General features: G+C 47.9%; 1 protein-coding gene across 2 annotated transcripts in view; it reads right to left on the bottom strand.

Annotated features, from left to right (window-relative positions):
• ADCY5 (adenylate cyclase 5) overlaps positions 1–13,233 on the bottom strand; it is a 155,954-nt gene that overhangs the window by 65,274 nt on the left and 77,447 nt on the right. For both annotated transcript variants that reach the window (XM_057545822.1, XM_007175636.2), the window contains exon 2: positions 2,519–2,668. In XM_057545822.1, the coding sequence (XP_057401805.1) occupies positions 2,519–2,668 (150 nt within the window). The remainder of the gene's footprint in view (positions 1–2,518; positions 2,669–13,233) is intronic.

Below are 13,233 nucleotides of genomic sequence, written 5' to 3'. Positions count from 1 at the left end.
CCACCAGCACCTGACATCACGCCCACACCATGCTCACCATGCTCCCGATGGTTCCCCTTCTCAAGCTCCCTGCCTTTGTCCACGGCACCCCCGTCCTCCTGATCACGAAGGTCAAGGCCTTGCTCCTCAACTAGAATCACCATCCTCAAGTACTGCTGCTAACCTACCTCAGGCTCAGCCCCGTCCCAGGAGGAGGGTCCTGGTTCCAGCTTCCGGCATCCCCTCGCCACCCTGGGCCTTCTTATAGAGCCCCCGATCACTCTGCATTTCAATGTCAATGGTCTGTTACTGGGGTCTCCCTGAGGGTGGGAACTGTGTCTTGTTCAGCTCCAGAGCTGACAGCCTTATGCTTAGGAAACTCTGGCGGACTAGTGAGGAATGGTGCTCTCTGTGGGCTGGTCTGGCCTCCCCAGACATCAGTGCACACGGCCATTAAAGGCCATTTCATATTTACTGAACTCTCAGTGAACAGCTACTGGTGATAAAAATATCAATATAAACTAAAGGACAATTCTGTGGAAATACAGGATGACTGGGAGAAAGTGTGCTACAAATTGTTTAGATTCATGAGAGACCTTCCTACATCTATAACTAGCTCTGGGGCTGAGGGCCAGGACGGGTGGGCAGGGGGTGGCTGGGGAACAGTGCTGAGTCCCCTCATCAGGTGGCACCTAGGTGCATCCTCAGACCTAAGATCCTTTTCTGCAGAGGGCAGGGGAGGCTTGACTCTGGGCCCCGGCTAGGTGAGGAGTGCCTGTCCCCTGGAAGCATGCCTCCCCTCCCCAGTACCTTGGCCTGAAACATGGTATGGCAAACATATTTTCTCCCCCAAATCCCTGTGGATTTTCTGGAATGTCCAGCCTGGCCAGGGCCAGTGCAAGTAAACTGTGAGGCACTGTAAATGCTAATTTTACTGGAGAAGGGACGAGGCCCAGGAGTGAGGGGAGGACACTCCCTAATCCAGAAGGGGAGGGAAGGTATCCTGATCTCACGTGAGAGATGCTGGGGTCTGGAACAGGGATGAGAGGGGGGCTTTTGAGGCAGGTAGGAGCTTGGGGGTAAGCGGGGTGCAGAGAGGTGAGGTAAGCTTGTCAAGAAGAGACAGTGGGAAGACTCAGGGACACCCCTGGGAACAGGTTTCATTCAAGAGGCTGGACCTGGAGCCCAGATGGGGCCAAGAGAGCACATGGGAAGGCCAGGCCTCAGACTGGACAGCCTGAGCTGGGGACTTAGCCAGGCACAGTGGCCGGGCGCGGGGCTGGAAGGGAAGCAGGGGCAGGTGGTGACTGGGGGAGGGCCTGGAGAGGCTCAGCAGAGCTCTCCCCCCGGCTCAGCCATCTGGATGTCACCAGCCGTGGGCTGAATCCAGACAGAGGCAGAGAGGCCCTCACGCTGTGGCAAACTCTGTGCTCGTGGGGTGTTCACAGCGCACACGCCGTGCTGGGCCGGAGGGCACAGATGACTACTGCCGTCCAGGCCTCCGGCTCCCTGTCCTCACGATCGAAGGCAGACCTCCGCGTTTACACCTGTCGTCGGCCAACACAGTGTGCAGCACAGAAGAGGACCTCGCCAGTGTTCGTGCAGGGTTTGGCGAGACACGAACCTAAGAAGATAGCGAGGCCCCTCCGCTTTGGAGTAACCTTGTCTCTGAGAGCCGGGACGAGTCCAGGTCCAGTGGGAACCCCAGCACCCTGCTGACCTGCCCACTCTCCCCCTGGGGTCTCCCTCCGGGCCTGCTGTCTGGGAGCCATGCGCAGTCTCAGAGATCCCAACTTCTATCTGGTTCACACACAGGAGAAGACACAGTGGTGAGCCAGCCAGACCTGAACCCCAAACAGGACACCCCCAGGATGCCAGGCAGGGAATCCTGACAAGTCCTCAGTCCCTGCCCCGCCTCAGCCAGAGGAGTACACAGGGGCAGGTCCCTCTGCCCAGGGCTCACAGGGAGAAGCCCCCGAGTCTGTGAGCTGCCTGAATGGCCTGCCTCCTGGCCCAGGAGTCCTCTGAGGGTGAGGTTTAGGGTGAGACACAGTCGTCTTCCTTTCTCTGAACTAACCAAACCCCAGAGCTCATCACAGAGGAAGTGCCTAGTGAGGGTATCACAGGGGCTGACAGCTCGGTCTCCTCTCCTCCTCCCTCCCCCCTCGCCTGGCGGGCACCTTAATCCCAGGAGGGAATGCTGACGCTCTCACCACCCCAACTCATCAGCCCCTGGGGAGAGGTGGAGGGCTGTTTCCTGCCGCCAGAGCTGCTTGGTTTGCTTGCAAACCCCAGGGAGACTGAGGAGGCAACAGGCAAGGGCAGGGCTAGAGCTGGTTCTCCAGGTCCTCCCCTAGAGCATTCCCACAGAGCCAGGAACGCTGGGCTCCCTCCAGGGGAAACGTTCCCCACAGGCTGGGCACCCCCCCCCCAGGGAGGCGGGGCTGGCCAGCTGCCCTGAGCACAGCTGGTGGGCAGGCAGCAGCTGGGCCAAGGCGGGCTCCCTGCCAGCTGTGCGGGGCAGGAGGGCCTCACTCACCTGCTGCTGGTTCTCCCGCTGCGAGTGCAGCCGAGCCTGGATGCACTCCCGGGTCTCCTGGAAGGCCTGTCTCTGGGAGACCTCAGCCGGGTAGTGGGTGCAGACGCCCACGATGTTGGTGCAGGAGAAAATGAGGACATTGGAGACGAGCTGCAGAGGGAGAGACGAGGACACGGAGCTCAGGCCTGGAGCACGCACCAGGCACTGGAGCCCCAGCCATGACCCTCCCAGGCCCAGAGCTCGGAGCCCCCAGGCCCCACGGTAGCAAACGCACACCTAGCTGCCCGCAAACAAATGCCAAGGGCACCCACCCGCAGCCAACTGCTGGGAGTCGCCAAGTGTCATCAGTCAGGCTCTCTGATGTCCTCAGAGCCTAAAGCTTGGCTGGCCTGGGACAGAATATGGCCCTAAGGATGCTGAGTCACTGAATACTCATACTGGCCATGTCCACGGTACCACAGGCTAAAAGGTTAGGTGTCTTGGGGATGCTGTGACAGAGCTGTGTGTGTTGGGGGAGGCAAGGGCACTGCAGGGAAGGCTCCTTCAGGGGGACAGGGTTTCATTGTTTGAAAGTGCGACAGGGTCCACATAGGACAAAGGGCTGCTCTTCCACAGAGAGGCCTTAGCTGGCTCTTCCCCAGGGATCGGCTCCAAGAAGCAAATACTTGCTGATACCCAGTGCTGTGTGAAGTCCTCTGGGGACTGAGGGAAGGATGAGGTCCCTGGCCAGCAGGGATCAGTGTCCACACAGGTCCCATCTCCTTCTCTGCACCAGCACCAGGGCCTCCTGACGACCCCACCAGCACACCTGCCGGCGAGCGCCCACCATTACCCCCACTCCTCACGGATGCCCTCCTCTGTGCTGACAGAGATGTGTGTGGAGAAAGGCCACTGTCCCTCGGGTCAGAGACAAGGCTGGAATTCTTTTGAAAGCAAAACTTACTGAAAAGCTAAGGGAAAACACAACTCAACCCACAAAAGCAGGGTTGACATAGCACATTCCAGGTCCTGGCAAAGGTGCTGTTTGGTCAGAACTTCCCTTGGCAGGTACAGCTCCTGGGGTATCTGGGTAAACAGATCCTGGTCCTGCCCTTGCCTCAGGCCGTACCGGACAGAAGCCACACAAAGAGGCTCAGCTTTCTAGGCCTCAATCACTCCCTCCAAACGTTTAGTTCTTAGTCCCAACTGCAGAAGGGGGGCCCAGGCCGACCCCTGCACCTTCCGCTGTGGCTCTTCCAGCCCCCAGGAGCCCGGCATTGGTCTCTAGTCCATTTGTCTATTTGGATCCCAAAGAGCCTCCCTCTGGGACTTCAGCTGCCTGGCAGTGACTGGCAGCAGCTCCCACACTCTTCTTCCAGGGTGTCTCTGGACCTGGAAGTCCTGTCCTTGGCTCTGCTCTGCGTTCTACCTGAAGGCTTTCTGCAGCCCAGCTCTGAGGTGGCCCTGACCTCCAGCCAGGCTCTCAGGCCCAGAGCCACGCGGGCTCCACAGCGGACGCGGTGCCACCTTTCCCTGGAGACATCCTGTACCGTGTCTGTCCCAGTCCACGCACAGAAAGACACCTTTCCTCTCCCATCTCAGTCTTGCTCTCTCCTCGGCTACACAAAAAATTCTGGTCTTCTGGCTGAAGGACACTGTGGGCTCCCCTCAAGCACCTCCTGGCTACCCTCCAGATGCCTCCCTGAGGAGCCTTCAGGGAAGGGGCAAACTCAGATTACCAGCTCCACCAGCTCTACCAACTCTGCTGCTCACTCACAGCCCCCCCACCCCAACCTCAGCCACCCCCGAATCCTACCATTGTCATCTTATGTAAACACACTGCAGAGAAAAACCCAACCTATTTATCACAAGCAAAGAAGACCCCTGCTCTACGGAAGCTTACCGTCCAGTTGAGGAGATAAGTGGTCAAGACTAACAGAGAATCAGCAACAGGAAGCAGAAGCTGACTCATGCCAAGCAAGAGGGAGCGGAAGAGAGCACAGAGTGAGGAGAGACCCCTGGGCAGGCCCGGGCACCCTGGGCCTGCGGTTAGGGGCATGTTTGCCGAGGCTGGCAGACATAAGAAAGGGCGTCCCTGGAGAGAGCATCCAGGAAGCTCAGGCTTGCGAGGTACTCAGGGTCCTTGAGTAAATAACCCAGGCTCTCTGATTCTGAGGGAAAGTCCACAGAGAGGAGATGGAGCTGGAAAGGCAGACTGGAGCCAGAATGAAGAGGCATCTGAATGTTAGGCTGAGAAGTCCTGGCACAATCCTACAACAGGAGCCACGAACACTGCTGAAGCAAAGAACGGCAGGATGAGCACACGGCTTCAGGAAGATTCATCAGGGGCAAGAGTAATGCAGGGAGTTGAGAGATGGGTCAGGAGGCTACCACAGAAGCCCAAAGTATGAGGGAACAAAGACCTACATGAGGCTGGGGGCTGGCAAGGCAGAGCTGACTCAGAAAGAAGAGCCCCCAAGAGCAGGGAAGAAATAGACTGCAGCCTGCAGTATGAAGCAGTGCAATGACTGTTAAGGGAGACCCCGAGGACACACCTCCTGGACGTCGCTGGGGACCACTGAGAGAGGGCTAAGGAGAGAGAATGAGATGAGGAGGTGGAGGCTGAAGGTGCAGACTACACGGAATTCTGAAGAATGTTCTCTTTAGGGGATATCTTTTGAAAAGTGAGAGGAAGGTGCCAGACGATAAAAAAAGGAGTGAGGAGAAACTGGAAAGGAGAATATGAGGAGTTACCCTCAGACAGAATAATGCAGCATGATAATGCAACATGGCCAAGTGGGGTTTATCCCAGTAAAGGAAGGCTGTTTCAACATCAAAAATCAATGTAATTCACCATATTAACAGACTAAATAGAAAACCATATGGTTATTTCAATAGTTACTGAAGTATTTGACAAAACTTAACATCTATGCAAGATTTTTAGCTTAATTTAATTTTTTTATTTTTTTGGCCGCATTGTGCAGCATTGGGATCTTAGTTCCCCCACCAAGAATCGAACCAGCATCCCCTGCACTGGAAACATGGAGTCTTAACCGCTGCACCACCAGGGAAGTCCCTATACAAGATTTTTTTTTAAAACTCTTAACAAATTAGGAATAGAAGGGAAATTCCTCAATCTGATCAATGGCATATGCAAAAACCTATAGCTAACATCATACTTAATGGTGAAAGACTGAATGTCTTCCCCTAAGACCAGGAACAAAGCGAGATTGTCCTCTCTCATTACGTGTATTCAACATCATATTGGAGGTCCTAGGCCATGCAATAAGGTAAGAGAAAAAAATAAAATACATACAGATTGGAAAGGAAGAAATAAAACTGTCTATATTTGCAGATGACATGTTTGTCTATGTAGAAAATCCCAAAGAATCTACAAAACAGCTACCAGAATTAATAAGCAAGTTTAGAAATACAAAGATACTGATCACAGGAAACAAGGTCAATATACAAAAAAGGAACTGTATTTCTACAGGCAAGCAACAATCAGAAGTGAAATTTTTTTAAAGTGCCATTTATATATCACCAAAACTATGAAATATTTATCCATAAATCTAACAAAATATTGCAAACCTGCTCACTGAAAACTATAAAACACTGATAAAAGAAATTTTAAAAGACCTAAATAAATGGAGAGACATACCATGTGCATGCATTGGAAAACTCAGTATTGTTCAGATGTCAATTCTCCCCAGACTGATGTATAGATGCAACATAATCATAATCAAAACCCAACCAGGGTTTTTAAAAAGAAATTGACAAGCTGACTCTAAAATTTATATGGAAAAGCAAAACAACTAGCATAGCCAAAACAATTTTGAAGAAGATGAACCAAGTTGGAAGACTCACACTACTCAATTTTAAGACTGACTATAAAACTACAGTAATTAATCTAGTGCAGTACTGGCTTAAGGATAGAAATATAGATCAATGGAATAGAATTGAGAGTCCAGAAATTAAACCCTTACATTTATGGTTTGCTGATTTTTAACAAGAGTACCAAGACAATTCAATGGGAAAAGAATAGTCTTTTTAGCAAATGATACTGAGATAACTTCATATCCACATGCAAAAAAATGAAGTTGCACCTCATAACTCATACCATATACAAAATTAACTCAAAGTGGATCAGAGACCTAAACATGAGAGCTACAGTTATAAAACTCTTAGAAGAAAATATAGGAATAAATCTTCATGACCTAGGATTAGGCAATGATTTCTTAGACATTACACCAAAAGCACAAATGATAAAAGATAAAAAAAGAGATAAATTGCCCTTCATCAAAGTTAAGAAGTCCTGTGCTTCTAAAGGAACCATCAAGAAAGTGAAAAGACAACCCGCAGAATGGGAGAAAGTATCTGCAAATCATTTATCACACCTTTATTCTTGACAAATATACAAAGGCAACTAAATGGAGAAAGGATAATCTTCTCAACAAACGGTGCCAGAATAATTGGATACCCATGATTAACTCAAAATATACAAAAATTTACTCAGAACAGTTCATAGGCCTAAATGTAAAACCTAAAACTATTAAACTTCCAGAAGAAAACACAAGACTTTGGGTTAGGCAAAGATTTCTTATATACCACAGCAAAACATGATCCATAAAAGAAAAGAAATGATAAATTGATAAATCAGACTTCATCAAAATTAAGAACATTTGCCTTCAAAAGACACTGTTAAGAAAATGAAAAGACAAGCAGAAGAATGGGAAAAATTATTTGTAAATCATATATCTAATAAAAAGACTTGTATCCAAAATTCATAAAGAGCTCTCAAGTCAAAAATAAGAAAACCAACAACCCACTTTTTAAAAGAGTAAAATATTTAAGTAGACAATTCACCAAAGAAGACATAAGGATGACAAATAAACACAGAGAAAGATGCTCAAAATCATTAGCCATTAGGGAAATGCAAATTTTTAAAAAACAATGAGATACTACCAAACACTATTAGAATGGTTAAAATAAAATAAAATAGAAAACGAAAAGAAAAGAAGAAAGAACTGCCAACACTGGTACAGGTAAGAGTGTGCAGCAACTGGAACTCTCATACCTTGCTAGTAGGAATAAAAAATGGTACAGCCACCTTGGGAAACATTCTGGCATTTCTCATACTTATGCCTGCCATATGACCAGCAACCTCACTCCTAGGTATCTGTCCAAATCAAATGAAAAGTTATGTTCACACAAAAATCTGTGCAGGAATGTTTATGGAATACTACCCATCTATAAAATGGAACAATCTAGTGATAACACACAACACGAACGAGTCTTAAATACATTATGCTGAGTGAAAGAAGCCACATTCAAAAGGCTACATACTATATGATTCCATTTATATGGCATTCTGGAAAAGATAAAACTGCAGGGACTGAAAACAGATCAGTGGTTGCCAGGAGGCAGGGGGAGAGGTTGACTAAAAGGGGCAGCAGGAAGAAATCTTTCCGGGTGATGGAGCTGTTCCATATCATGATTGTGTTGGTAGTTACACATCTATATGCCTCTGTCAAAGCCACAGAACTGTACACCAGAGAAGCTGAATTCTACTGCATGTAAATTATACTTTAATAAAGAAAGGACAGGACTAAGATCCAGGAGGGACTAGCAGAGAGAATATGAGGAGCCGGCTGGACAGGGAAAGGGCAGCCTTTCCTCTCTCTGAGGCCAGAAAGAGGGACCAGACTCTATTCTGAGACATGATCTCCGAAGTAATTATCAACTGGCCGATGCTGTATCTCAGTACTAATCCTCCTGACCTCTCCTGCTGTAACCTTACTCCTCCTGCAGCCAGAAGGCCAATAGCAACAGACGGTGCAAATCCAGGTAAAATAACGCGTCGTAACCCAATAGGGTCCAAATGGCTCGGCTAAGCTTAGCATGCCTCAGTGTTCCTCTCTCCCATTCACTAAACACACAATGGGGGGAGCAGGAAGAGAGTGCTGGGTATGAGAGAGGGGTCTTGAGCAAGGCCCCACTGGGAAGGGTGATTTCAGCAAATTGGACCTGAGAGTGAAAAAGAGATTAACACATCAAACAAACACACACACACACACCACACACACTCACACACACACACGCCACCCATCAAAAAAGCAGGAATCTGTGTGCCAGGTTTTAATAGATGCTAAGGCCACTGTGCAGACATTAAGGTTATGAATGGAGAGGAAACGTCAGTAAAATCTGATGGAATTCTGCTTACAGCCTTCCAGGAAGGAGTTTGTAGCTTAAAAATGATCTCACACCTCAGGCACAAGGGTCTAAATGCTGACCAGCTTTCTTCTCTACTAAAAATAATTATCAAATATTGAGCCCCTTCATATGTCCTTATGTAAAATACTTAATTAGTAAATAATAGCAGGTATCAGTCGCAACAAGTAAGCAAGGCCTAATTAAGGGTTTGTTGGTTTTCCTTGTGCCGACCTCACAGGACACGTCCAACCACATGGAAGATGCGTGTGTGTGTGTGTGTGTGTGTGTGTGTGTGTGTGTGTGTGTGTGTGTGTGTGAAGGGATACCTACATTACACCAGGTGGAGTAACAGGGACACCTGACAATACAGCAAACCTCAGCCCTGGCAGTGGCCTCAGCATTTGCTTTTTAAAACCAGGCCTGCATATGGTTTGGGTCTGGGAGGTCCCAGGACCACACCAGGAGAAAAGCCCGTGAGTGGGGAATGTTTGGAATTTTGGTCTCCTAGTGGAAACCCAGAGGAGATGCCTAGGCATATGTACAACTCCGCTGGCATTTCTAAAACCCCAGCACTTCAGAAACCCAATCTTTGGCTGTCTGTAGGCTGCAGGTTTGATTTGGCCACAAGTGAAGTGACAGTCCTCAGTGTATGCAGTGTCTCCATGGCAAAGGTTGAAAGGACTCCCAGCAGCTTCCCTTGGGCACTGCCATCTTTGTTGCCTCTTCTCTCTGAGTTTTCAGGGGGGGACCCAAGGGCCCACTGCCATAGGCCTGCTACTAACCAGTCCTGAGAAAGGCACAAGGCAAAGAGGAATGAACGGTTTGGAATAGAAGGAAATAAGTTGGGGAAGACCCCCTCACAGTCTGCTATTTTGCATGAATTCTGTTCTGGACAAGTCAGCTTGCCCTTGCAAGGTGGTTCACAGGGTGGATCTGGTGGTGGTGGTAGGAGATGGGGAATCAGAATTCCCCAGGGAGCCAGATTTGGTGACTGGGGAGAGGGGGCAAGATGTTCAGTTATATTTGAATTTCAGATAAACAACAATTTTTTTTTAGTATAAGTATGTCCCATGCAATATTGGGGACATACACCACAAAATTATTTGTTTATCTGAAATTCAAGTTTAACTGGGCGACTGTATTTTCACTGGCAACCCTAACAGGGAGCCCTTTCAAACCTGCCCTCCCCCAGCTCTGACACCACCCACCCTGGCTGAGCACCAGCACACTAAGGGTGACCCAGCTCCCACTCCACCCCACTTCCTCTTCCAGATCCTCTTCCACTCTCAGTGGCTCCTGCACAGATAGACTACAGTAATTCCTCTTCACATCAGGGCCTGAAATCACCCCCACTTAAGTGCAAGTCAAAGCTGAGATCTAATTTTCGAAATCCACCCACCTGGACCCAGGGGGCTAGACCACCTCAGGGCCCTGGGGGCTGAGGACCAGCTCCCCAGTACTCTGCAGCTGTGACCTGGGACTCCAGCCTTAAAGACAGGCAGTTTACAAACACACAAAACTAGCAACCAAATGAGTCCCAAATAAAAGGAGCTGACAAGCAGGACAAGGGTTCCTTCTGCCTGTCCCAGATTTCATTTCTCCTGCGTGGTGCTGGTGGGAAGCTTGGGGGACCTCGGTGGAATCCCATTATGATGTAAAATAAATCAAGGAAGGATAATCTTAAATTATATACTGAGAAGGCATATCAGCAGGGTTTCTTGTATACTGTACCATGCTCGATTAGGTGCTAAATGGCTTTTTAAAAATATTACATATTTTAACTTTTTTTCATCATAGTGATGCCTCTTTTAAAATTTTTCCTTTACAGAGAATGAAGATTGCTGTACTTGTTTTGGTGATCAAAGCCACATTATCTCTGCCTGAGGGTTCCTGTGATGAGGTCCTCTTTCATAGAGGTGGCTGGTCCATCTCAATGGCTCTGGACAAACAAGACCAGAGTCTCCACTCACTTCATTCTTGCTAGGGTTCTGCCCAGGTGGCACCCCCTCCTCCTCTCCATTCCAGCCAGGATCTAGCTGCTCAGTGCTTGTCAATCTCTCCTGCACTGGAATCCTCTATGCAACTATCCTCTATGTCAGAGATCCTCATATCCCCTTATATCATGACACTTTCCTGCTCAAAAGCCCACCAGTAAAATAAAGCCCACACTCTTGTGCTGGTATTAAGATTCTACAAGTCTCATCGTGGGCCACATTCCCCTTCTCCTCACTACCCCAACCATATGGGCTACTCACTGCCTCTGGAAATACCAATCTACAATATGATTCTAAAAGTACAATGTTTGGGACTTCCCTGGTGGCGCAGTGGTTAAGAATCTGCCTGCCAATGCAGGGGACAAGGGTTCAATCCCTGGTCTGGGAAGATCCCACATGCTGTGGAGCAACTAGGCCCACGTGCTGCAACTAATGTAGCCCGCGTGCTCTAGGGCCCACAAGCCACAACTACTGAGCCTGAGTGCTGCAACTACTGAAGCCCCCTCCCAGAGCCCGTGCTCCGCAACAAGAGAAGCCACCGCAATGAGAAGACCACGCACCGCAACGAAGAGTAGCCCCCTCTCGTCACAACTATAGAAAGCCCGTGCACAGCAATGAAGACCCAACGCAGTCAAAAATAAATAAAATTCTTAAAAAAAAATAAAGTGTGCAATTCAATGGTTTAAAAAAAAGTAATCTATAAAAGTACGATGTTTATTTAATACAATTTTACTATTATTAAAAACAAATCAATAATTAGCAACTGCTTAATCCATGTTTAGGAAAGACAACGTAGACTAAAATAGGAAAAAAGACAAGTATCTAGGAATGATGGGGGTCAGCAATTTACAGCCTTCAAAACACCTTCACAGGTAACATTTCATTGCATCCTCATTGCATCCTTCTAAGATAAGCAAGTTGGGTGGCATCGCCCCCTCCTGCTGATGCGGGAACTAAGGCTCGAGGCAGGGGCCTCATCGGCAGTCACACAGCAAGGCGGCGGCAGAACTCAATCAGATTCTCATTCCGAGTTCAGAGCTTGTCCTGCTCTACTGTACGAAGCTGTTATTTATCCCAACTTAATTTAGGTCCACTTTTGTTTTATTCTATTTAATAAAGAAACACTCGACTTTCTTTCACCCTCGTCCTAAGTGCCCCAGGCCTTCTTCATAGATCCTGGTCACATAAAATGCTGCTGATAGGGCCTTCTTCCCAGCTGCTGCCTCCAGCCCAGCTCTCTCCCAGGAACTCGCCACTGCAGGTGAGAAAGGCCCATTGCCTGTCTTGTGAGGCCAAGCCTTACCCTCGTAGAGTGTCCTTGAATTATGTTTTCAGCGAGATACAATTCATATACCATAGAATTCATCCGTTTAGAGTATACAATTCAGTAGCTTTTAATGCAATCTCAAGGTTGTGCAACCCTCACCACTAACTCCAGAACATTATTAACAGCCCCCCAAGGAAATCCCACACCCATTAATCCTCACTTATTTCCCCCCGCAGCCCCACCCCCAGCTCCGTCAACTACTAATTTACTTTCTGTCTTGATGGACTTGCCTGTTCTAGACATTTCATATAAATGGTATCATGTAATAGCCTCCCGTGTCTAGCTCTTTTCACTTAGCATAGTATTTTCAAGATTCATCTCTGTTTAGCATGTATCAGTACTTCACTCCTTTTTATGGCCAAATAACATTCCATAGTACAGATATACCACATTTTGTTTATTCATCCATCAGTTATAGACATTTGGGTTGTATCTACTTTTTGACTGTTATGAATAATGTTGCTATGAACATTCATGTACAGCTTCTTTCAGAGACATCTGTTTTTAATTCTCTTGGGTATATACCTAGGAGTGGAATTGCTAGATGTTATGGATTGAATGTTTGTGTCCTCTTCCCCTAAATGCATATGTTAAAATCCTGACCCCCAGTGTGATGGTATTAGGAGGTGGGGGGCTTTGGGAAGATGATTAGGTATGAGGGTGGAGCACTCATGAGTGGGATTAGCACCCTTACAAAAGAGATCTCATAGAGTTTTCTAATCTCTTCCACCACGTGAGTACACAGTGAAAAACTATGAACCAGGAAGTGGGCTCTCACCAGACCCAAATCTGCTGGTGACTTGAACTTGATTTCCCATCCTCCAGAATGTGAGAAATAAATGTTGTTTAAGCCACCCAGGCTATGGTATTTTGTTATAGCAAACTGGATGGACTAAGACGCTGGTCACATGGTAACTCTATGTTAAACATTTTGAGGAACTGCCCAAGTGTTTTACAAAGTGGCTGCACCTTTTAAATTCCAACCAGCAGTGGCTGAGGGTTCTGACTCGCCACAATCCTCCCCAACACTTGTTTTGTCTGTCTTTTTTATTACAGCCATCCTAGCGGGAGTGAGGTGGTTGGTATCTCATTGTGATTTTGATTCCCTTAACATTTAAAGCAAATAGTGACAATAACATGTAAGGTAGTTTACTCTGTAACTTAAACAGCTGTGCCTTTAGAGAGAAATGGCCACACTGTAC

Source organism: Balaenoptera acutorostrata, chromosome 4 (assembly GCF_949987535.1).
Source record: "Balaenoptera acutorostrata chromosome 4, mBalAcu1.1, whole genome shotgun sequence".
Taxonomy (NCBI): domain Eukaryota; kingdom Metazoa; phylum Chordata; class Mammalia; order Artiodactyla; family Balaenopteridae; genus Balaenoptera; species Balaenoptera acutorostrata.
Note: the sequence above shows the minus strand (reverse complement) of the source record. Positions and strands in the feature narration are given on the sequence as shown.